The sequence below is a fragment of the Chaetura pelagica genome, unplaced genomic scaffold, assembly GCF_000747805.2.
Source record: "Chaetura pelagica isolate M959 unplaced genomic scaffold, ChaPel_1.0 scaffold477, whole genome shotgun sequence".
Lineage (NCBI taxonomy): Eukaryota > Metazoa > Chordata > Aves > Apodiformes > Apodidae > Chaetura > Chaetura pelagica.
Window position 1 is genome coordinate 427,394 of NW_009953956.1, and position 26,403 is coordinate 453,796.

At 40.4% G+C, this 26,403-nt stretch overlaps 1 protein-coding gene across 1 annotated transcript in view; it reads right to left on the minus strand.

Moving 5' to 3' along the window:
• Positions 1-4,594: 4,594 nt before the first annotated feature.
• ADAM12 (ADAM metallopeptidase domain 12) overlaps positions 4,595-26,403 on the minus strand; it is a 179,249-nt gene continuing 157,440 nt past the window's right edge. The window contains exons 15-23 of the mRNA XM_010001877.1: positions 22,596-22,704; positions 22,291-22,489; positions 19,079-19,156; positions 16,537-16,645; positions 13,279-13,414; positions 12,544-12,652; positions 11,810-11,992; positions 6,829-6,956; positions 4,595-4,655 (exon numbers count right to left, since the gene is read on the minus strand). Coding sequence (XP_010000179.1) covers positions 4,595-4,655; positions 6,829-6,956; positions 11,810-11,992; positions 12,544-12,652; positions 13,279-13,414; positions 16,537-16,645; positions 19,079-19,156; positions 22,291-22,489; positions 22,596-22,704 — 1,112 coding nt within the window. The remainder of the gene's footprint in view (positions 4,656-6,828; positions 6,957-11,809; positions 11,993-12,543; positions 12,653-13,278; positions 13,415-16,536; positions 16,646-19,078; positions 19,157-22,290; positions 22,490-22,595; positions 22,705-26,403) is intronic.

The following is a 26,403-nucleotide window of genomic DNA, read 5'->3' on the forward strand; positions in this document are numbered from 1 at the left end:
AAGAGGGTGGGGTTTTTTTCCACAAAAAAGTGAAAATATGAATACTGGCCCTCACTTAAGTGCTGGAACTTGCCTTTTGCGCCTTGAATCTTCCATTTTCTGGGTCCTTGACACATTAAATTGTGAAGCTTGTCCTCCTTTTGCAGCATGTTCTCCTGGATTTAAGTGTATCTGTAGGATTTACAGACACAGTTATAACAAAACGAAAACCTTCTTACATGCAGAGTTAGATGTAGAGCAGGAAATTCTAATAACCAACCACGTTTTTTGGCATTCCCTGAGGATACTGCAAACTGTCTTTAAGCTGCTGGAAATTAAACGCTGAATATTTTTTCTTCTCTACTGCTTTCCTCTCTTCTTCAAAGGCCTCTTTTTGCTTTCATGACTGTCCATTTAGTAAACAAAACAAACAAAAAAAGTGTTTCTTACCTCATTAATACTAATCTTTAAATTTTCCAGGGAGATCTCTCTTTAATTTAAATCATGAGCACAGTGCTGCTGCAGCAAATTTAGCTTCATCTCTGAAGTGAAGAACATGTTCAAGGTGTTAGGGCATCTAATACAGAAAGTATATAAAGCTACAACTAACCTGTTGTATTTAAAAAAAATGAATACTTCAGCTTTTGGGTTTCAGAATTAGAAAGTAATTTACAACTTTAATAGTAAAATAATCTGATAGTAAAGACCTGAGGTTTGTTTTTGGACCTGTGTGACAGTGACATGGATGGGAAGGTAAAAAGGAGTTGCCACTGTTCATTTCTACTCAGAAAAAGATGCTCCTCCCTTGAAAGATGTAGCATCTATATTTTTTCATTTGACTTAGCCTGGTATTAAATAATGCCTTAATTTACTTGAAATGATTGCATATTTGTACATAGGGTGTGTTGCCTATTCTGAAAGAGTCATTGAACAAAACCTTAGTGGGAATGACAGTTTTTTACACATTTCTAGTAGGAGGCCATGTTGCTTGCACAGAGAAAAATGGGGGTTAATTCCTATAGGCTGGTGAGAAATATTTGTATTTTAATACAAATTGCATTACATTTTCACATGTACTCAAATGACCAGCAGAAATCAGGATTGAAACTAAGAAAAAAATTACAGGTCTATTTTTTTGATGGAAAAAAAAAAAAAATCTATCAAAATATACCACTAAACTAAAAATAATCTTGCTACTCTGATAATAGATAGCTATTAAAAAAAAAAACCCAAACAACTAGGAATATGAAAACCAAGAGATTTAATGGGGAGAAAGAGGGCAAAGCTGCAGTTCTCTTTGTTGTTTACTGCATATTTATTCTTTCTTTGTTTTCTTTTGTTTTTTCATTGTGCTTTATACTTACTGCTCCACTGATGGGCATCCTAACAGCACTGCCATATAGTCAGTGCCTTGGAAAGAGCACAGGCTTTTCTTGCCTCTGGAAAAGGAACTTCTCTGGATCAGTCTCATGTGGAGCAGGTAGGAAGCTGAAATATGTGTGTGTGTGTGGGTGTGTGGAAGGAGAAGATGGAAAGGAAGAGCATAGGATTTAAAGGATGCTGGATCTTAATTTTTTAAAGGTGGTTTAAAAGTTGAGGTTTGTTGAGCATAGAGGTAGAGAAATATATTATGCCAGGACTTAAATCTCTGCTAAAATTCTTCTTTGTAAGCAGATACTGCAGGGCTGTACACTGAGCAGCTACCAAAGTAGCAAATGTTGAAGTTCATATCCTGGTCCGTAGTGATTTATTTGCTTACACTGACTTTAAGGATGTAAACCCATTCAATCTGGTTTTCACAATGGAATGTTGCATGACATCTGCATGTCTAATCAGAATGACACTAATTTGCTGTGAAACAAATCCCACAGCCAGCTACTACTCGTATCTCATGGAAAAAAAAATTACACGAGAACAGAAATAAACACTTGATAGCTTGGGGTGTTTTAAATTTTTATTCCCCCACCCTCCACCTCCCTTCTAAAAAGCTACAGATCCTTTTCTGCCTGTAGTATTTTGTATTTGACCATATATCTAGAAATATTTTTTGCATAGCTGTTACTTGGAAGGATTCCAGATTTTATTATTGTTGCACCCTACTTGTCTGTTTTGCTATGAAAAAAAATCAGTTTGTATTAGGCCAGTAACTGCCTTGTGCTAGTTTCAAGAGGTGGTAGTTCTTGTTAAAGGAGGTCTTTGGGTTTGTTTGCCCTTGTTTCAGATAGGGAATGATTATTTTTTGGGGGTTTCTTTAAAATCTCTAGCTTTAGCCATGTCTAACACAAGCCAGTAACTCTGGTAGATTCTATGTAGATGTTACTGTGTGCCCTGAGGTGTGACTGTAATCCATCTCACTGCTACATGGGCTTCAACTGCTTGGAGTATTAACACTTAAGAGTGTTAATAAATCTGACATTTACTTTTTCTGCTTAGTAATCTGCTTAGTTCACAGCTCAAGTATTTTTTTCCCCCTGGATTTCACGCTCTCTCTCAATTAATTGTTAAGGACAGTAAAAGGTATTAGATTATTGATGTCCGTGGCCTCTAGGCTCCTGCTGTCCAGCTGCAGAAGCCACAACTGTCATCTCATCCGGAAGAGAGGCTGGACTTTTCCTTTGTCAGCAAGAGCAGATGTGACATCAGGCAGCTGTGTTGATGCTTGGGCTGTTCATCAGCTCAGGACCACACCAACATTCACCTGTGGGGCTCTTTCAGGGACACAAACCAGTGAGATCAGGCAGGCATTTCTGTGATAACAATTGAGATGTTACACCTGCTGTTGCAAACGTAATACTGATTTTCAGTCATCTCATTTCAGCTTCTTCTTTCACTACGTCCAGGTTAATCTTATGATTTTTCAGGGGTCTTTCAGGAGACATTTTGATACAGCGTGATGACTTGTTAGTCTAAAAATGAGAGCATTCAAACATATGAACTAAGATCATGTCTCTACTTCAAATAGAGACATCCCCCACAGCCCCCCATTTTAGTGATAAAGCTGCTCTTGACAGGAGGAAGTTCATGTTTTAAATATAAAAGATCTAAAATACCTGAAAAGCATAATTTTGCTTTCAACTGCACTGCCAAGCCTAGTTTTTATCCATATACTGGTGTTGCTATCAGGGTTGATCTTAGAGTTTACATGCTTTAAAAAGCTTTTACTTGTGGTTTGGTTTCCTCTTCAGCAGAAAACTAAACTATGGTTAATTTTGGTTTATTTAGTTTCTCCATAACCATGATTGTTATATTGCTACAGTGGGGATTAACTGGGAAACATGAAATACAATTACACTTACTGAAATGAGATCCAAGTTTCTATCAATGCTTTTATTTTTGCTTAAAGAAACAAAAAGTACAAGCAATGAGGAAACTAACCCATAAGAGGAACTAGTTCCTTCTCCCTCTGTTTCAACTGATATTTGGAAATTGTTTGTTATTACAGCACAGGTGAAACAACTGAATTCAGCAGTGCAACCAAGAGGGTACAGAAGAGCTCAGATGTAATGCTACCTAGTAGTAAAGAGATTTTTTTTTTATTTCCCTATGTCATAGGATAACCAAAGGTTATGTATTAAAAGATGCATTTTTGATTTGAAAATTAAGAAACCCAGAACAATGTTTTCAAAGTTAAATACAAAACAGTAGTAAATATGCAAAATACAGTTGATAAGCAGAGCGACGAGGCAAGAGAAATAAGAATAATATTTGATTCTTAAAACGTAATTATTTGTAATGCTGGGCTTCCTCTCACCCCCCTGCCTGTAGTGTCTTGTCAGTCTCATCCAGACAACTATGCAATACAGGGAGATAGTAAAACCTTACACAGTATCATTTAATTTAATTACCAAAGCACCAAACAGGCAATAAACATTGGAGGCCTGATATCTGCACTGGAATGTACTAACCGTATTGTGTTTGAGGAAAATGAGGTTAAAAACAGTACAGTTTTATGATTATACAGTACTTCTTCAGTAAGAGAACTTGTCCAAAGGGAAAACATCCTCTTTCAACACAGATTTCTTGCAGATTTCAAACAGTAAGGTGAAAACTGAAGTTACAGTACAGCTGCAAACACTGAGTGATACTTTGGTTAAATACATGTTTTACTTCTATGTGCAGAGATTGTGCATTTCAACATCTTCCAGAAGAGATTATTGTTATTATTTTTTACCCTGACATATTTATTCAAAACTTTGTTATGAACCATTGAGATGGAATTGTTTATACATTTGATTTATCCATCAGCACTCTTTAGAGAAGAGATCAAAACTATACATAGGACCAATAGAGCAGAATTATTCAAGTTCAGTGAAATATTACAAAAAAAGTCTTCCTTCTTAGGAAAACTCAGCTATGGTAAAAATATCTACTACAGTGCACTGCACTGTAATAAATATTCAACATAAATTAATAATTTACAAGTACCTGAGCAAGTATACAGAGCACCATAGCACAGCACAGCACCAAAGGCAGTAGCTCAGAATTCTTAAAAAGAATGCTGTTTTAAACATTAAAAATTCTAAGTATTGTCATAAAAATGAACTCCAGCTGGAGTTTAAAGATAGTGCAAACTTCTGTCTTCACTTTTTAAAATTAAGGTGTGAGATTTTTCTGGTCATTTCACATCAGCAGCGTTGCTGGGCCTGGACACCTGTGGTGGATGCTTAGGAGCAGGTCTGCTGGAACAAAAAGAAAACAGCAAATTGTTACTGAAGTTTTTGTTAGTTCTTACTGCCAGCATCATGCCTGAGGCTTGAAGGTGAATGGTGAAAGCTCTGAGAGTTTCCCAAGTTAACTTCAGACATGTAGGTGAGACTGTCACACTGGGAGGAGACCAGATGTGTCACTGCACCCAAAATGGTGTCACTTTGCACAGCAGCAGTGGCACCAGCAGCCTCCTTTTTCAGTGCAGGTTTTCATTGCTGCCTGGCTGGAGAGATAAGCCAGCTCAGTGTTTCAGGTGATGTTCTCTAAACTCTTCCTCAACAATTTTGTGCAAAAATGCTCCCTCGTGTTTTAGAGTAACAGTTGGATTCCAGAGGCTGTAGCAGTCAGCCTGAAATGTTGTTACTTGCAGAGTATCTTACTAGAATGGACAGCCAGGAGCTTAACCCCAGTTCACTCTTGCTTTGAAGTGTTAGGAAAATAACTTGATTCTATTTTTAATTTTTCTGAGCAGTTAACTGCTTCACTAGTAGAATTCCTGTAGCTTAAACTACTTTTATCTTCCTTTTTTTTTTCTTTTATTCATAGGAAACTGAAGAATATCAGGCAAGAAAATATTATTGACTATGCCCATTATAACATCATTATTTCACTACTAGATTATTGTTTTTCAACATCCTTTTTTTTTTTTTTTTTTTTAAGTGTGAAATGTCTGTGCTTTCTGAATGCTTTGGTTATTATTTTCAGAGGATAAAAACTGATGCTCCATTGTGAAATGTGTGAATGGAAAAAACTGCTTTTATTGGTGGTAGATCTTGACAGCTTTCAGTTCTAATTCTGTAGGTGGTCTGAGTAGGAAATATTTTTCTGCTTTGTCTCTTTGGAAGTTGGTGCATATTAACTCCTTCCTTTTGCAAGGAATTGTATTTATTGGGCATGTTTTGTAAATATACAGTCAGATGTTTAGAGTCAGACCTTCATATGTAGTAAAAATTCTCATGCTTCTGTGGTGAGTTCTTTAAAATATAACTGCAATCCATGCTCTGTTGGAGCTGCATTTGACAGCTGTATGAGTTCTTCAGCTGCCAAAAATATTTGGGTATTGGCTGTACCCTTCCTGCTCTCACTGTGGGACTTGCAGCTCCCAGTGTAAAGCATGTGTTTATTCTGAATGCAGTTCCTAATGCAGGGGAGGCAATTAGCAAATGACCTTCAAGGCAAGGTACTTACTTTAGGCACCTGCTCTCTCTTACATGGCCACTCGTTGGCAATTTTATGTATCTTCACATCTATACAGATGAGCATGTATCAAATTTGGGTTCTCAAAGGCTGCCAAGTGACTCTTTTTTTAGGAAGCATGATTTTATTTATTAATTATTTTTTTTTCATCTCTAGTGTTTCAGCTCTGGAATTGTTCTCTAATACAGGGATTCATGTTTAATGCTGCTAGAGGACAGGTCTGAGATTGTGTTGGGTAGTAAGAGTTGTGTAGCCTACAGGAACAGCAGGAAGAGAATCACAGAATAGTCATGGTTGGAAAGTATCTGTGAGATCAGAGTCCAACCATCAGCACAAAAAACCTCAACCAAATACAACCAACCACACACACTCCACCAACCCCCCCAAAAAAACCCCCTCCACAATGTTGGCCACTAGAACATGTCCTGAAGTGCCACATCTACACATTTCTTGAACACCTCAAAAGGATGGCAACTCCACCAACTCCCTGGGCAGGCTGTTCCACTGCCTGACCACTCTTTCAGTTTAGAAATTCTTCCTAAACTTGAGGGAAGATTGAAATTAACCTTCTCTGCTTTAAGACTTAGGAGAAGTTCCTCGGGTTGCTGTGGGAAGTTCCAGGGAAGCTGTGGCTGCCCCATCCCTGGCAGTGTTGAAGGGCAGGTTGGATGGGGCTTGGAGCAGCCTGGGCTGGTGGGAGGTGTCCCTGCCCATGCAGGGGGGGTGGGACTGGATGATCTTAAAGGTTGCTTCCAACCCAAACCAGTCTGGGATTCTGTGATACAATCCCAGTAAGAATGGGTCTGATACTGCCTCTTTTATATAAACAAACAGTGATTGTGTAGCTCTCAGCACGTTACAGTGGAGCTCAGTTACTCACAGCTGTCACGACGAGCTGTCACGGAAGGCAGGGCTAGAAATTAAGCTGTTGTGATCAGAACTAACCTTAGGGGAGCAAGGTGAGGCAGAGGTTTTGTGTGCCCAGGTCCTGGGGTGCAGGCCCCGTGGCAGCGCCCCTTGGTCAGAGGGTCGGCTGGAAGAGGCTTCCGAGGAGGGTTTGGCTTGTGGGGCTCCTGTGATGAAACATAAGGTCGTGTTAGTCTTTGGAATGGGCAGAACATTCCTGACACAGCAACAACTGAGCTAAATTGAAATGAAGTTCAGAACAGTTCTGACCAGATATATTTAAACGAGGAAACCATAACTTGTAATAACAACCAGGGGTTTGTATTTTTAACCACTTCTAATGATATATTTTGATGGTTTAATTTATTTTGATTCTTTACTCTAGAAATACTGGGTGCATCTGTTCTGGGGTTGAGGATTAATTGGTGGTAAATGAAAAAAAAAACCAACCAGCATAGATCGAATATATAAAACTGTAGAAGTAGTTATATTAAAAAATAGAAATACTAGCAATGACTTTTAAATGCAAATTCAGATGACCAGAGAAACAAACTGCTCAAGTCCAGTTTGAATTGGTAGCATCTGTGGAATTTTTTTTGAGCTGCTGTTGTGCTGTCTTTCTGTGGCATTAAATGACTCATTAATAAAGAACAGAAGTCATCTGCTGTCAGGCATGAGCTAATGTCTCTTCTGTGTGGTCCTTGAAGCCCTGCAAACATGGTAACATGTCTATTTGTGGTCTTCATTATGAGGAACTGGGTTAGATTAAGGAATTTGCTCAGGGCACACAAAAACTCTCCAGTTTATAAAAAAAAAAGGTCTGAAGACCTTAAGATCTGGTAAGGATGAATGAACAAAAAGAGAGGAGAACTGCCCTCCTTTGTTTATGTTTATTAGTTGTGTTCTATGTCTTATCACCACCTGCAACACCTGATGGTCAGGAAGGGTTGGTTTTCTAAGCAGCTCAGTTGCTTTTTTACCCCTTTTTTGCAGGGCAAGGTGGCTGGAATGGCTGATCCATGTGTGCTGAGCTACAGCAGCTCTTCAGCTGTGGACTGAGCATCTTCTCATGGCTGAGCATTAAGGTAATCTTTGCTGCCTAAGCCAAACTAATCCTTTAGGCCTTCTTATTCCAGAAGTAACATCCATGTGAGGAAGTTTCAACAAAACAGGGATCATGCTATAAGTGGGCAGAGAAGCCCAACACCTGATCCCTTCCCTCCCCTTCTTTCTTTTCTTTTCTTTTCTTTTCTTTTCTTTTCTTTTCTTTTCTTTTCTTTTCTTTTCTTTTCTTTTCTTTTCTTTTCTTTTCTTTTCTTTTCTTTTCTTTTCTTTTCTTTTCTTTTCTTCTCTTCTCTTCTCTTCTCTTCTCTTCTCTTCTCTTCTCTTCTCTCTTCTCTTTTCTCTTTTCTCTTTTCTTTTTTGTTTTCCTTTTTCCCAGGGCTTGTGAAAATGTTGTCCCTGAGTTAATAGCTTTGAGGGGGGAAGCAGCAAAGTGGCTTGTCAGAAAGTGTAATGTGGCAAGCTGGTAAGAAAGAGTAAAGGGGAAAAAAGGGGAGAGAATTCAGATAATAATGGAAATGGAGGATGTGTAATGGCTGAGATGAAAAATGGAGGAACAGATCACAGAAAAGAGATGTCAGCAGAGGAAAATGCCACCATGCAAACATACAGCCTTAGAAGCAGAGGAAAAAATATTTGAAGAAATAAATCCCAGCCCCCGAACTGATTTCAGGATGGTCTTTTATATTCTTTGTGTGCCTCAGAAGGATCTGAATTGATACTGCTTTGTGTGTGAACATGTGTGGAAACTTGCTGTAGCCTTTGATGTCCTGGCAAGTCCCTGGCACAGCTCATAGCACCACCATGGCTGGGCTTCCCTGCTTCATCTCTCCCATCTCTTCTTTTTCCCCTGCAGAGCTTTAGCTCTTCAATAGAAAGAGTTAGTGGATGGATTTCTTTGTCCAGTTTTATTTCAACACCTTAGCATTTAATGCATTCTGTCTCTGTTTGGGGAAGTGTTTTAAATATTGTCATGATCTCTTTTTCCAGCTCTGCTAGAAAGAAAAACCAGCGTTCTCATTTTGAGCAGCTACAAAGATATCAAGTGCATGAAGCTTTAGTTTGTTTTGCTGGTTGATTTTTTAAAGCAGCAGCTGGAAGAAGGTTCTTGCATGGAAGGCACTGGGTGAGAGGAGGTGCCTTCCTCAATTTGTCAGGCTGGCAACTTAATTTGTGTTATCCCTGTGTCAAAAGCCAGCCTGAGGTGACACAGGAGTGGTATTGACAAGAATAACTGTGGCACAATGAGAAGGCAAACCCAGTTCAGTTTTACTAGGGGAACAGTAAAAATACCAGGCTATGTTTCCTGTAATTAGGATGACCTGTAAAACATGAGATATTTTGGTAATAAGATGATGGCAGTATCAGAGGCAGCAGCTGAATGCTCACAGAAACAAAACCAACTAGAAGTAATTACATGGGAATGCATCTGAAAGAAGAAAAATCTGTTTATCAGTCAAAAGTTTGTTAATATTAAACTTGGCAACAGTCCATTTGGTAAGTGGTTTTTCCGTGTGGGGTTTTGTGTTGTGTTCTTTTTTTTTTTTTCTATTATATAGCAAAATAATAATCCATTCATTGCTGTCTCAACAGCCACTAGAGGGGAAAAGAGTCATGTTAGAGTCTACTTGGTATGTTGTGCCTTAGCTGGAAGCCCAGAGGCAGCAGGGAAGTAGCTGATGGTTAAATACACTTCTGAGAAGAAAGAAGCAGAGGAGGCAGCTGTGGAGCCATAGAAACACTGAATGGTTTCAGATACTCTTCTTCAGCCCTACACTGCAGCACTGAGCATCTGGATGATATTATGAATGCAGCCATGATTTTTAAAGTGCTTCCCTTTAATGACCTGATGGATGCACTTCCAAGAGAGTGCTGAAGCAAAACATTAAGTAGTATCTGTATAAACTAGATCAAAACTATACTCAAGTTAATTTACTTCATCTAAGCTTTGAGGGAGTAAAATTGTTAACTTCAGAAGAAAAGATTTTCCTTCCCATACAGTGTTTTCTGTGTCCCTAGGATACAAAAAGTAGTTATTTCTGACAATCCTGGATTGATGTTCTGCACGTAATTTTGAAAGAGGCCACACTCCTGCTTCTTCACTAGGTTGCCTTGAGTTGATCCCCTGTTTGTTGTACTTCTGCTTTGTGCAGTGATGTTTTGCTTGATGGAGGAATGGTCACAATTAAATTGAGCTGCTAAACTGAAAAGCTTTTTGGCAGTTTCAGCTCTGACAGTCGTTGGTAATGATGGTACTAGAGATCTGCTGCTCTACCTTGCACTTTGTTTGGGATTTGAAGGGAAGGGCACTTAGGACATGATTTGTAGCTGTGCCTGGGGCTGCTTTGATGTGCAGTAACAGGCTGGGACAGATACAGATGCACCATCAGGATGAGAAATTGTTACTTTTTCTTGGAAAGCCTTTCCTCCCCCTGTCTTCTGCTAGCAGAAGGCAGTGTTAGCTTGTAAGTTGCTAGGTAAGAAGAAACAGGAGAGATTTCTTTCTTTCTTTAAAGGAACCATTTGATTAAGAAACAGAAAAGCACTTGTACTTAAAATCTTAATCTTGGTCATAGTGCCAAATATTTTATGGAATACAAGAGAATAAACAAACCCTTGGAGCTAAAGACAAAAGCAACACAAATACTACTTCAGATTTCCTGTGAAATTGGTTTTGGAAAGAATCAGTGTTTCCCATTGCCCTGAGATGGAAAATAAATGACTAGTAGCAAGGTGGAAAAGGGTAGAAGAAAAAGCTTAAATACTTTGAGAGTGATTAATAAACTGGCCACACTTGGACAAGTTGCTCTTACCAGTGTGATGCCCTGCTCAGACTTAGACAAAATTCAAACTAGACACACTTTTTCTGCTGTCGTAACTTGTGGCCATGGCAGCTCAGCAATGTCTCATCCCTTTTTGTTTCTTTGCTCTTTCTACAGCTGCTTTTCAAGGCATTGCACTTCAGTGACTGTTTCTCACAGCCATGTCCTCCTATGAATCCCGGGGAAGGTGTCTTGGAGCAACTCACAGGGTTGCTGCAGGAAGGAGGAGCTCCATCCTTGGACATCCTAGCTAGGTTACAGGTAGGGACAGTCACTCAAGACACAGCTATTTGAGTAGGGATTTGCAGTATGTGCCACCAACCCAATGGGACACTTATTTAAGATAGCTCAGTGACAAAGACATTCACTTCATTTTAATCTTGTACTTTATCCAGAATAGCACCATGTCTACAAAACAGAAGTAGCTGGGTGCCTGATTCCTTTGCTTAGACACAGTCACACTACAAATCCAACCAAAAGAGAGCAGCCAGTGACAAGAAAAAGGACAATTTAATACAGACAACTGCACAGACAGTTTCATCTGCCCTGAACATTGCCTTGAGATGCATCTTGTTACAACAAAAAGGCTACCAGCTCTATTTAAGCATTGTATAAGTACGTCCACATGAAATAGTGCAGGTAATTACAAGTCTGCTTTTCATGTCTGTGCACTTGAAAAAAAAAAGGAATGCAATCCATACAGCCCTCAGCAGAACAGAGCACATCAGGCTAATGTACCTTTTGCTCTTGCTCAAGACATCTGCAGCCTGACATCCTAAACTCTATCACTGTACTTGACACCTTGCTAACTACAATTTCCCGTCTGGTTGGGCACAATGAGCCTGTGTTTGCCTCTCATATGGAGCTTTTTTATACTGTTGTGCCTGTGATCCTCAAGTTGAAGATCACAGCCTCGGCTGGCATAAACCAAAATAACCCTCATGAGCAAAATGGGAACTTAAAATATCTTTATGAAATGATCTACACCCCATTTCTAAACTCATACAAAATATAAAGGAAACACTGTGGGAAAGGGACGGTGTGAAGGATGAGAAAAGACTTCATTTGTATTCACTACATGGAGATACAGGCTGAATATTAAACAGAAGAGAAGCTAAATGAAAATTCATGGTCACCTGGGTGAACCTCAGCGAAGGGTTGGCTGGCAAGGGTCTTTCAGGCACAGCTTCATGACATGTCAGCTGGGGAAGGGGTGGTAGCACTCGCTGGGGTGTTTTTAATTGTGGCAGATTGTGTGTCTTCACAGGGTTACTGATGTCAATGATCTGATATGGCAGGGGTCTCCTTGGAGCATCTCTCTGTGAAAACAACCCCAACCCCCGGTTAATTGCAGACTTTGAGAGCTGACATGAGTATTACTGCTATAAAACATGTGTAATTCACCTTCTTTTCTCTTCTGCTCAGCTTTCATCTACCTTCAACACCTCTGCAACCAGAGAAGCAGTTAACAGGTTCCAGAGTCCTACTCAGGCACCCGTTCCTCACTGTTCAGATGCAGTGTTCTGGGGTAAGCTGGCTGGCTCTACCCCAGAGACTAAGCTGTTTCTTTCCTGCACTTGATGTCTCCACCTGTGTAAAACTTGGAAGCTATACATGTATTTTGAAACCTACATCAACTCCCATTTTATGTACTGTTGGTTCTATGTGGTGCTAATCACAGAATCATCAGAGTTGGAAGGGACCTCTAGAGATCCTCTAGTCCAACCCCTGTGCTAAAGCAGGATTGCCTAGATCACATACTAAAATCATGTAATGATTGTGTTATAAAAAATTACTTAAATGAGATCCAAAATACATAATATGGGTTTTTTCCTTTATTTTTATTTTTATCAACTGTTTAGGGACTCACTTTTTGTATGTTTGCATTTTGTGGCTTCGTGATGAGGCTTTTACTGAGAGATGTGGTATGAACACGATTAGGCTCCGATGAACTGGAAGGTCTTGCTGGGCTCACAGACCTGCAATACAAACAGATATTTACTGAACACAGCATTCTGCTTTATAACATATTTTTTTAAACAGTTACCTCTTTTCATAATGAGATTTTGCAAGGACTTTCTGACTTTTTATAGTAAACAAGGAAAGTAAAAATTGTCTAGCGCTCCTGCAAGAATAAAAATAAATATTGATTTTTTGGAAACCAGTAGTCTGTTAAATTAGCTTCTGCAATCTGTGGAAATGCAGCTTTGTAACACCCAAGAGACTATTCTAATGAATCCAGCATTTAAACAGTAATGACCTCAAATATGAAAGTTTCAGCTCACTCGACCGCCTTTAGATAAAAGGCCACGCAATGTAACGGATCTATTTCAAGCAAATGAAATTAAAGGCAAAACTTCCTTCACTACTTCTTTGTTTTTGTTACAAAAGAGGTATATAGTCAACCTGAAACCACCATTATTTACTGACAATCAATGATGTTAAACTCAACGAGGAAAACCACCTCTGTTAATACTTAAGAGAGTATTTTTGTTAAGGCTGGTTCTTCCTGTCATATTCACACCATTTTGTGATGAATGTTGAGGTGGGAGCTGCCATGTTTGCAACTACTTTCTACTAATAAAATTAGGGAAAATGGTCATACCTTAGTTTCTCTATTGTTGTCTTTTTGCTTGTAAACAGCCATTTCATGAAAGTCTTCCTTTTCAGATACATGATTGCTCCAGCAACGATAAGGCACAGAATGGTTATCAACACTCCTATGCTTAAACTCTTGTTATCTGCAACAAATCACAGGAAGTTAACTTCTACCAGGAGCCACCCTAGAGTGTGTTATGTGGATGGAACAAGACATTGCTGCCTGGCTTGGCTTTCTAACTGCAATGCAGGTACAGTGAATAAACTGTGAATGAAAGACTCTGAAACTCTTTATTCCTTCTAGCCTGATGATTGAATTTTGGTCTGTTTTAAAGTTATTTCTTTAACATGAGGAAAAAAAACAGAAAAGGTTAAAATATGAAGCTCTAGGTGCCTTCCAGCTGAACTATTCTATTCTGTCTGGGTCCAAATAAAAGCTGTGTAGATGTGGTGCTGAGGGACAGGGGTTATTTGGGTCCTTGGCAGTGCTGGGTTAATGGTTGGACTTGATGATCTTGAAGATCTTTTCCAACCAAAATGGTTCAATGGTTCTGTGATCATTGTGTTCTCTCTCTGCACCTGTGCTCAGGTCCTGAACCCATGGGGTGATGCCTCTAGCAGTGCCCATGGGCACCTTCTTCATGGGATGCCTGCTGCCAGGGTGGGAGGGATACAGAGGCTGAGAGGGAGAGAAAACAGAGAGAAGCACCTAGATCAAGGTTTGGGTCAAGTACAAGCTTGTAAATATTGTCCTTCAAATATAAGCAGTAGCCCTAGTGCCTTTATACCCAGATTTGAGGGGTTTTCCTGTGATTTAACACTGGGCAAATAGGCTGAAATCTGAGTGACACCCGTGCAGCCCAGATGGCTTTCAAGTTGAAACTGGAGGGGAGCAAAGAGCTGAAGGAAGGCCCTCAGCAAGGATGTTGTGTGGGATGCTCCTAGAGGGATGCTCTGCTTAGCCAGGGCTGCTGCCTTCTGTACTCGTTCCAGTTTTCAGAGTGCTTTAGGCTGCATTAAATACCTTGCTGGGACCTAAGTGAGGCACAACAGTGTGCTGAACCCTAACCAGGCAACTGGCAGCTGTTTTTAGGAAGAGGTGAGCAGCAGCTCTGATTGCTACAGATTTGTGCTGTGATCACTGCCTGCAGGAGAGGCTGCTGTAATTCTTTAGGGCTGCTGACCTAAAAAATACACACTCCTGCAGTAGGAGACACATCTTTACTCTGGTAACCTATCATCACTGGCTCAGTCTTATCCTGATGGATTTCCAGCCAGCCTGCTCTCCTCTTCTGGCCTCAGTTTCCTGGGATGCTGGTGAACAGGCAGGAACCCTGAACAAAACAACATGTGGGGCTTGATGGGGCATGAACTGCTGTGCTTTTTACCTTCTAGCACTGCAGAGTAATACATCCCTAACCATGTCTAAAAGATGACTAAAATTAATAAGCTAAGATTACACAATTTAAATTAATTTACTTCTCTACCTAACAATTAAATATTTAAGGCTTCCTTGTAAGAAAAATAGAGAGTGTCAAACACACAGGTTTATTCTAAGTCAGCTGGGTAAAATCAGTTACTAAATACTAATGAGACCATGCTCTTTGTTTGACTAAGATGAAAGTGTTTTATGGAGCTAATCCTTCTGTAATTTGATTTAGAGATGTGCAAAATACTCAGATCATAATCCAAACCACCCCATCAAGTGTTCATACATAAATCCAAGTGTCAGCGATAGAAAATTAGGTCCTCTAGCAATTTCCATGTTTGTTTATTCTCAGTAGTATTGCATGTAGCATTTTTTTTTGAGAAAAATGGGAAACTACCACACTATATTAAATTATTCTTAAAACAATTTTCTGTTAAATTGAAGAGCTAGCTTCCAAAACACAAAATGCAAGAATTTTCCAAGTCAGCCTCTATTTGTCTTCTCCAGTTAACGTTATCTATGCAGCACATTATTATAATATATATTTTAGTTCCCTAGATACCTAGTTTTTAGGTGAGCTGAAAAGGACAATAATGCTCTAGAGCAAATCTTAGAAGAAAACATTTAACAGACAAGTGATCACACTCGTTCAGGGTCTGAGCACAGTTTCTTTGATATCTAACCACCTGGCAGGTATTTAAAAAAAAAAAAAAAGCTCTTTCATCAGTGAAATAATAATAATTTGTCATGGAAATTACCATGATGTCACAAATCTAGTATTACAATTCACTGCAGGATCTGGCAAGTAGGGAGAACAATCAATTTTGGGTTTGAATTGTACTATTCATATGAAAACAGGCAGATAATTTTCCAGCGAGGTTTAGTTTATATATGGGAATATGAGTAGACTGCTTGTCCTGCCTCTTACTTACTCAGACATAAATCAGAAACATCTCTGTGAAAGTCACTGAAGTTACAGTACTCTGGAGGAAAATTGGCGTGTGATGAGTATCAAATCCTATAAAAGTTCACAATGCATAGAAATCATTCCTTCCGAGGTTGGGCAAAGTTGAAGTAAGATACTACAGCCAATGTTCTGCAGACTGAGCAAGGGCAAACTGAAAGGCAAGTTATATAAAATGCCTGTCCCCTACTACTATCCTATGTGAGGGACTTAGGGTAAATGTTTGGAAGCTATCTATGGAATGTAGTTTTAATCTGATATAGTCAGGTAGCTGCTATTTTCCACAATACAAAAGATCCTCCCTAGAGGAACAATATCAGACGTATTCCTGATTTTTAATTAAGCAATATTTTTGCATTTAGAATCATGGCAATATCCATTCTTCATCTGGCACCCACCTACAGCAGCAGGTTGTGTACACCATCAGGTATTTCTGTCCTGATGCACTCAGTGGAGAGCACTGGGGCTTGGTGTGTCTCAAGGTGAATCCAAGAGTACTGCAACGCTCATCTGCCATGGCAACACAACGAGCTCGAGTGTGGGACTTGGCTCCTCATCCTTGCCTTACATCAATGCCACTTCCTACTTAACTGCAGTTCCTACTTACTGAGCTGCTAAAATTGACCATGTATATTGGAAAAAAAAGGAAGGCAAAGAAAACAACCCCCAGGACCCCCGTGCCTTTAGCAGTGCAATAAAACCAACGCACTTGGTTCTCCTTCACTACATTTTCAAGATGTATTTGGATGAAGCCATTTGATTTCCTGGCTTCTTTCTTTCCCCATCTCACAAGCTCATTGCTTATGAGACGACACTTTGCATTTCCACTCTTTATCATGGGAACAACAGGTAAAACAAGAGCCCCTCCTGACCTGCTTGCCGAATCGGGCCGCTGTCCACGCTGCCACCGAAGCCGGGCTGGTCGCAGTGGGGGGGGGCCCAGTCTGCCTCACAGTGACAGTTCTTCTTATTGTTGCAGACCTGCAAAACAAGACAAATGGCCTCACATGGAAAGAGCGACCCTGTGCAGCTGATAAGGCCTCCTAATCAGATAGTGACATATCTGGAAAGAAATAATGTTTCCAGGAGACAAGGGACGCTCGGAGGTGGCAAAGAGCAGCTCCGAGCACAAAGCACCACGGAGCAACAGGGATCCTAAACCAGCATGATTTATTTGGCAGGGAATCGTTGGAGTTGTACAAGCTGACAGCTCCAATAATATAAGGATAATCGCACACCTCTTAAGTCTTATTCTCTCTTTGCCTCCAGCAGCAGCATTATCTGCTTGCTGACTTCTGTTCCTTCTGCCTTCGCAGGAACAAGAGTCTCTGCTGTGAAGACTGTAAAGCTTTGTCAGCCTACTTGAACACTCCTATCCATCAAGGGCTTGCACCAGGCTGCATACTGATTCTCCCACTGCTCAGACCATAGAATCATAGAATCACAGAGTCAGAGTTGGAAGGGACCTGAAAGATTATTGAGTTCCAACTACCCCGTATGGGCAGGGGCACCTCCCACTAGACCGCATTGCTCCAAGCCCCATCCAACCTGACCTTGAACAGGGCATACCCTTCCAGGGATGGGGCAGCCACAGCTTCTCTGGACAGCCTGTTCCAGTGTCTCACCACCCTCTCACTAAAGCATTTCCTCCTGATTTCTAGCCTAAATCTCTCTTCTTTCAGTTTAAAGCCATTGCCCCTTGTCCTCTCACAAAAAGCCCTTGTAGAAAGTCCCTCACTCAGCTCAAGGATGAACCAGTTGCTGGCAGAACATGTGGAATCACTCAGGGCTGAGGAAACCACCCCTTTGATATCCCACTTTCACCATCTATAAAGGCACAGTCCTCAGTGGTTTTAGTCTGAGTTACGGAACAACTGGCAAGGCTCGATTTACCAACTGCTCCCTGCAGAATAAGAGAGCTCCAAAGGACCAGCAGACCATCATTAACATCAGCCTGTTCCCACTGCATGGAGCAGGAGGAACTGGTAGACTCCTGGGTTTTTCTTCAGGAGATCCCACAGTCCCAAACAGCCATCAAAAAAAGGGGCTGCTGCTTTTATTTCCTTTTGCTACCACCCAAGCAGCAGCTGCATGACTAACGCAGGAGCTTAGGCCCCATGCTGTTGTGACAATACATGGTCTAAGCAAAAACAGTGTGGCAGAGGACAAAGTTGGCACAGTCACATGGTGATGCTCAAAATGATTCTTAAGGAAAATTTCTGCACTCAGGGCTAGTTGTCAGTATGGTCCTCAGTTCTGAGCTAGCACTGATCAGCACTGATCTACCACCAACCACGGAGAAATCACACGAGACTAATAAATGGGTTTTTCAGTAAGACACTAGTTAGTTCACAGGAGTTTGCAAAAATGCATTTTTCTGGCAAGGTCAGCTGGCAGGCTTTCAGCAAGACTGTGCTGGCCATGTCTGCAGAGTATTACAATCATTCCCATTGCTCAGACTGGCTGTGGGCATGTAAAATGCCAGGAAAAAAAAATTACTTTCAAAGACAGCTAGATCATTAAAAATGTAATTACCTAAGCATTATTTTTTAAAAAAAATTAAAGCTCTACAGGAATTCCCATCTACAATTCCATGAGATCATTTTTTGCTACTCAGGAGTCACCAGAGGTTCTCCATCCTGCAGACATGAAGATGCCAGTCTGAGCTGATGCTCATTGCAGCCCAGCCATCAGATGCAGTACCATCAACACTGCACAGTTGTTCAAATGGGGGATGATAAAGTAAGTTAAAGGAAATTAAAATCCTTTCTCAGGAGAAGACAGAGACTTTCCAGTGGCTATTCCAATGTGGTCACCACAGCTTTTCACAGGAACAAACAGATCACCAGCAAATCAAGGTTAATAAGGCCTTGATTACTTGATGTAATTAATATATTCATAATATAAATTAGCTTTCAAAATACTTTGATGTTATTAACTCACCACGTTTTTGATCCTGCACCACTTTTATACCATGAAACTCATCAATATGGTTTTGCTTCATTGTAAAACTTTTGGAAATGCTTTTCCATTTGACTCTCATTTCAAAATAATATTTTAATGTATCTGTTGCCACACAGAAACTGTGTTTTTTGAAATGTTAATGGGAATTCTTCATGAAGGAAGGTTAGACTTAAAATTGCTTTGAAGATGACAACATCTCTTTCTATCACAGACTGCTAATAGAGAACAAGGTGAGTATGATAAATATTTCTTTGTTAAATAAATCTAATTTCATGGCTTGCAGTGCATATAAAGGCCACTGCAAATGGAAAGGCATCATTCAAAAGTGTTGCAGTGACTTTGATTGATATATTACAAACAATCTTAGATCTCAAAGCTGTTTATGTAAAACGATTTCTTGTCCACTGTTTATTGACTGATTCTAACAAAAAATGCTCCTATCGTGCTTACCCCACGTCCATGGCACTTAGTTGCACATTTATGGACTCCAAAAACACTCGTGTTCTGGCACCGGCGATTAAGGCAAATCTGCAAAACAAGAGAAAAGGAGTTTTAATCGGGACCCAACTGCTGGTGCTCACCAGGCATCCTGTCCCTCTCCAGCTCCCTGCACAGCTCCTCATCCATCAGTGGTGCTTGTGGCAGTTGAAGGTTGCCCAGTGCACATGCTGCAGTGTCACATTGACACAAAGATAAGGGATGCACTGAGCAGGACTCCTTCCTCTGCCTGATCTGGCTGCATTCATACCTCCCCAGCAGCAGATGGTTCCTTCAGGAAAGGTTCAGGTCCCCTCGGGGTGTAAATCAGTTGAGTTCTGTTTCCATCAAGAGCACAGGACTTGTTTGTGCTGGTACAGACCTTGGTCCCAGCTGAGTTCATTGGTGTCTATGGGCTCATCCTTGTTCTTCACCAAAACTGGGACCTTCTAAAACTTCTCCCAGGCTCAACATTTTGTGTGTGTGTGTATCCTATTAAAGTGTAATAACAAACTTACAGGAAAGGGAAGCAAACAAGTACCACATACAAAGTAAGGAAATGCTTTGTTTGTTTGTTTTCCAGTCTTGTAAAGTTTGCTCTGGAAACTGAAGTAATGCACAGTTAGTATCATCTAATAATATCATCAACCAATCAAATGACTGATGGAGTTGTCAGTAATGAGAAGTTATCCTACTCAAAACTGAAAGAAAAAAGATATTAGGACTGGAATAACTGTTGCTGTGCTGTACTGACCCAAAGAAAAATAGAAAAAAACCCCATAAAAATCCCTGCACAATTTTGCTCATGTTTTAACTGCTGTTAAGCTCAGTAGTAAAAGTCAGTCACAATAATTAACACTGAGCAGGGAATAGTGTGGAAGGAGACAACAGGGATGCTTAATCAGGGCACTTATCCCCCAGGGAGAAGGAAAAATGGGAAGGAAATGAGAGTGAATTGGCATCAACATGCACACATGTAGAGAATATGGTCTGATTACAGCAGCACTCACAATTCAAACAGGCATCCTGCAGCAGCTCACAAGAATTTTGATCACATTAAAATGGCTGCATTTCAAATGGTGCATCTTCAGCTTAGAAAACTCAAGAATATTTAAATTCACATTCTTAATCCATAATACAAATGCACTAATGTCCTCAAAGTAAAACATACAATTTCAGAAGTATTAGCCTGTCTATTCTATAGTGTGCATGTGTATGATTAGATAGATTAGAAAGATTAAATACTCATTAGTAAAACATAACAGGGTGTTTGTTTTCCCAGTGTTGAATTTTCTTTGAGAAGATATTGAAGAACAGATTGACTTAGCAGAGCTGTAAGGGGTTGTTTTCCTGGAAGAGAACTGTAGTTTCACCAGGGGCACGTTTCAAACCTGTTCCCAGTGCAGTGTGATAACCCAGTACAATTCAAAAGCAGTCAGAGATTCAGGGGGTGATTTCAATTTACCACAGATTATCAAAGCACTTTGTTTTTTTCTTGCCTTGCAAGTAATCCACTAAGGGTAAGGAAACCTTCACCATTTCCATAGTTCTTGGAATCCTTTCCATTCCTTCCCCCTGGAAACTCAAGGCAGTCTCCCCTCTTTTTCTGTTCTTAAGAACAGAAAACCTAAGGATGAGGCAGCCATATGACTTTTGAACTACATTCATGTCAGATAATTCAAAAAGTTTGCAAAACATGATCACAAAAATCAGTTTTGCTGACTGAATATCAATGGGTTTATATTTTTCTAACAGTGCCTGCAGAGATAGATTTTCTTGGAAGGAAAAAAAAAGGAGCAGGGAGGTGAACTTAATGACAACTTTGCAATGCCATAGAAACTGAATTCATTGAACTCCTCAGAAACTCATCAGTGATCCTGTGATGTATTTTGCTGTACTTTTGCAGGCAACCTCTAGCCAATGTGGACAGATATTTGGGACTGTCCTCTAAAAAATCATAGCTGGTTTGGGTTGGAAGGGACCTTAGAGATCATCTGGTTCCAACCCCTCTGCATGTGCAGGGACACCTCCCACTAGACCAGCTACACAAGAATTAAAAATGAGAAAATAATAATAAAAAAGTTCAAAACACCTCTCCACCTGCTTAATATCCCATAATATGTACATCACCACATATTTCAGTATTTATGATGATGACCTTAATTCTATTTTAGCATGAAAATACTTTTCCCAGAACCCTAGCAATGAGAAACTAACACATAAGTAAATGTTTTTATTTCAAAGTTCTTTTCACACCCTGATTGCATTTTTGAAAGTGAATTCAATCTTTAGGAGATTAGTGTCTTCTCCTTCATGCCACCTTAAATTCCCAAGACATCTAGTGATTTTTGGATGCTCCATTCTAAAAGAAGTAGTGAGAGGACAAGAGGTAATGGATGAAACTGGAAGAGGGGAGATTCAGGTTAAACATTAGGAGGCAATTCCTCACCATAAGGGTGGTAAGACCCTGGCCCAGGGTGCCCAGGGAAGCTGTGGCTGCCCCATCCCTGGCAGTGTTGAAGGGCAGGTTGGATGGGGCTTGGAGCAGCCTGGGCTGGTGGGAGGTGTCCCTGCCCATGCAGGGGGTGGGACTAGAAGGTTTTAGATCCCTTCCAACCCAAACCATTCTATGGTTTGATGATGAATATCACAGAAAAGGTCTGTAATACAGCAGTGTTTTGAAACCAATTCCTAAGCCTAATATTAACCTCTAGTGGGAGGTGTCCCTGCTCATAGCAGGGGGTTTGGAACCCAATGATCTTTGAGGTTTCTTTCAACCTTAACCATTCTATGATTGATTCTATGGTTCTATATTGCTATCCTTGATTATTAGAACATCTTTCTTCCCCACAACTATACATTCAATAGTTTCATGGCACTGTATTTCTTCAAGTAAATTTTACAACAAAAAGGAAATACACGTTTGTTACTAAAAATCTACTTGCTTGAGCAACTTGAATTGCATCTGCAAATCTGTGATCCAGAATAGCAGCTAAAAGTAGAAGGGAGTAAAAACCTGACTCAGCATGAGAAACAATTATTTCGTGGAGAGAGAAAAGAATTCCAAATAAAATAAAAAAATGGTCCATTTAGGATAAAATAGTTTGCAGTAAAAAATTGGTCAATTTAGGATAAAATACTTTGCAGCATGAGGTAGTGATGTTAGGGAGAATTAAAAAACTTACTTTGCCATCTTCACACTTGGTTCCTGACAGCACGAGACCAGGGTCAGGCATATCATCCCCCAGGTACACGTGGGTACCACGACACAGAATCTTGCCACCTTCCTGAAGTGGGATATTGGTTTCTATGGAAACAGCATTGGTCCCGATGACGGGTCGATTTGCTCCTCCTTGACACTGAATTTTTCCACATTTTGCATCTCTGAAGGAAATAAACAAAACCCCAAATTAGTTGCAGGATTTTAAATGATATAAGCTCTGTCCCACCACCATGCATCTGTTCCTGTGCTTGTAGGGAAGGACCCTACCTGGGTTCACATTTAGCAAAGGAGCTCTTGGAGTCTTTGCCACAGTTGCCGTAGGGATCTCCTGCAGAATTGACCCTCTCAAAGCAGATCCCAGGAGCAGGTTTCGCACCTGAAACAAAACCTCATCAGAACTTCCATCTCATACAAGGTGTATTTTTAATAATCAGCTCCACTGGTGCTTTAGGGGAAGGGAAGCTGTGCTCTGCATGTTGATGAAGAGCAACCAAACAGTTGGGCTTGATCTGCATGCTAATGGGAGAGCCAGGACGTGTGGGTTTTCCACTGGTATTTGTCTCTTTTGGCAATGCTGAGCAACAGACAATGCAGAACTCCTCTTTCAGAACCTCCATAGATGATATCCCTCTTGTGAATCCTCCCAGGACACACAAGCTTTTAGCTAATGCCAAATCTAGTTTGGTGAAGAAAGACAGAGGCCAGCTGGTATGTTAACTCCCTCCTTCTTATTGGTGTCCACGTGGCCTTAGGGACAGCCCAAGAGCTGAAGCTGGAGCAAACACCTTTCAAGAAAGGCCTTTTAAAGTGCAATTCAGAAAAACAAGAAACCAGAAAAAAATCCAGTTGCAAACTAGAACGTGATGTGACCATAAAAACATGACCAAGTGCCACGGCAAAGAGAACACGATGCTGTTAGCTGAAGCTACTGTACTGGGGAGAGAAAGGGGACCCATCCCCACCTTAATCCTCCATGCATCCACTGCTGAGTGGAAAGACTGGCTTGAAAGAAGAGTTGTTTCTACCCTGTGGTAGGAATCTGGGAAGACAAGCAATGCCTTGTTCTTCTATACTGTATTTTATGATGGAGATATATCCTAACAGTAAAGGAACTTCCCTGATGGAAGTAGGACTGGAAGTGTCTTTGCAGACAGCTTACTCATCCCTGCTTTGCAGAAGTTAAAAGGTACTATTAGAAAAGCTATTCTCACGTCTTCTACAGACAAACTTTTGTCCCTTTTTCCTTAGCTAATGACCAACTACTGAATATCTTCAAGGGAAGATTCATGCGTTCATCTGAAATGTCTAAGAGGTGGAGGATATTCTTCCCTGCTTTGACTTTTTAAACAACTAATTAGTCTACATATTAGAATTTAATCCCTTTGTTCTATTGTGAAATGTTGCTTTTATTTCCAGCTAATAATTGCTTCTCCTTGCAAGTTTAAGAGGCTCTTTGCTAGGGCCCTTTACGACCCCATAATTTCTTTCCATGAAGATAATTAATAGCATAACTGAGTCACTGAAAACGTTTCAGCTACTCCAATAGACAGACTTGCTTTAAGGAGACAAGGTCAGGAGCAGATACACTGGTTAAGATGCTCATTAACAGGTATCTGCTAGATACATTTGTGTACTTCTGATAGATCAGCCCAATCAAAGCAAAAAGAACTGGCAATAAATGATGTGATAGCCTAAAGGCTGAAAGGACACAATTTCTACAGTGTTCCCTGATCTTTAACAGAGACAGAATATCTGAGTTCACATCATATTTTTTTTTTTCAAATGTTTGGGCCACTTCCAAGTCTGTATCCCTCTAACTGTGGGTATAACGTATCATTTATTTAAACCGTCCTGAAGATTTAATTTGAGAGCCTTCAAAGAGAAAGAAGGTGTGTTATTTTTATTTTTTTTTAAAAAAGGGGGTTGTATTCCTGGAGAAGAAAACACAAATATGATTGTAAAACTTCCAGTTAGTGTGGATCTTTTCACTAATAACTCAGAGATTAAAGCCTCAATTAATTATCTGCATTTCACAGTCAGAGGCTCGACTAATACTATATGCTGCTGAACAGCAAACTAATGCTATTAAGGACAAGGTATTAAAACTTGGAGAGGCTTAAGATGGCACCCTCTTTTTTCCTTCTAACATTTTTACATGCTGAAACTGGGAAACTCAAACAGAAAGGCACAGAAGGAACAGAATACGAGCTCTTGGTTCCCTGGAGAGCAGGACAAGAGCTTGAAATTCTTTGGAAGATTACAATCAAGCTTGCTGAGTTCGGAATATTTCTCCAATCTGGAACTATTAAAAAGGGACTCACATGGGATTCTTTCACTTCTTTTCATTAAACCACAAACAATAATCAAAAAATCAACAGAAGCATCCAGACCAGGCACTGTGCAAAAAGCAAAAGTCCATTTTCCATTTTCAGCATGTAAATTCCTCCTCATCTTCCCAGGGCAGGCACATCAACTATTCAGCTTGCTACAAACATTAACATGTGCATATATGATGCCAGCTTCAGGAGGGAAGGGGAAGGAAGGGAAAAAACATGCTGCAAGCAAGAGGCCAAGTAAAACTGCTCTTCTTCCCACATATGCAAAGACCAACTTGCTCAGACCCACGTTGCCAAAGGAATAAGCTCCCTCTCCATCTGTCATCTGAGCAATCTGGTCTAGTGGGAGGTGTCCCTGCCCATGCAGGGCAGTTGGATCTAGGTGATCTTTAAGGTCCCTTCCACTCCAAACTGTTCTATGGTGGGTTATACAGGTCATATTGTTTTGTTTTGACTGGGAGGCTTGTGCCCCAACTAGTTGAGGCAGTGGTGGCAGCAGCCCAGAGCACCAACACCCTTTACCCAGCATGGTGTGTGGCTTCAAAAGCTGCCAGGAGGAAAATGAAAGGCTGTGTCCTGTGCTTGGACTGTAAGTGACCTAACAATGACTTAATAAAAAAAACATGGTCTTATAAAGAGAAAAGGCTCACTGAAATCGCTGAGAATTTAAGGTATTTATCTTCCTCTTTTACCTGGTGAAATGTTTTTGTTTGGTTGGGTTTTGTGATTGTAGAAGCAGAGTTTGCTGCACATGATGGAAAGCAGTCTGCAGGAAGAAGAACACATCTGCAGCAGCCTTGCAGGGCTCAGACAGTGAGCTTTAACTCCAACCAGTAACACTTGACAAGAAAACAGATCTCACAGAGTACAAAAAATGCTCCCCTGCCAGGCTTGGAGCAGTTGGTGTATGAAAACACCTGGTGCCCAATGATCATCTGTGGCTTGGAAACCAAAATCTAGCTCCAATTTCTGCCTTTGCTATCAAAGCAAAACACATTGTTGCTTGGGATTCAGATGGCTGTTCCCTCTGCTGACTGGTTTCTCACAATATTTGGACTTTTTACAGATGAAAACATATCAGAGTATAAGAAGCTGAACAGATGGAGCTACCAAATGAAAAGGAGGTTTTCAGAGGATGCTCAAGGAGGAGAATTGTAATGTTGTGTTTCTGAAGGAAACCCATTTATCATGATTGCCCCATATAAACTGAAGCAGAAAGGCCTGTCTTTCTCTATTCCACTACCTCTACAGGCAAAGGCAAAATGATTTGTGAAAGATTTCCAGTGGTCATTAAGTGCTCTGAGCTGGGTGGGCAGAGTTTATTTCACTTTGCTATTGATAATTATGGTATCATGACCCTGTAATTAAGGTCCTGTCAGCCTTTCCACGCCAAGGCGTATTCAAGGGATTAAATCAGCCATTTGAAACTGCAGAAGGTCAAAGCTCAGCACTGCAGTTGTCAGCCTGAAGCCTTTTATTTTTTCTTTCCCTCCCAAATGGATGAGCCCACTTGTCTCCCTGTACAGTTTTTTAAAAAAATAAAATAATAAAAATGAGATGTTCTATGCTTTTGGAAGTGATACAGAAATGCTGTGTCATTTCAGATCAGTGCAAGAGCTGCTGCCATGAGAAAATCCCCTCCCGGTGTCCCAAAAGAGAAGAGGGGAATTTCTGGCCATGGTGCTGATTCCAGGGGCTGAGAAACACCCGTTACCAGGCTGACAGCAAAAAAGGAAGGT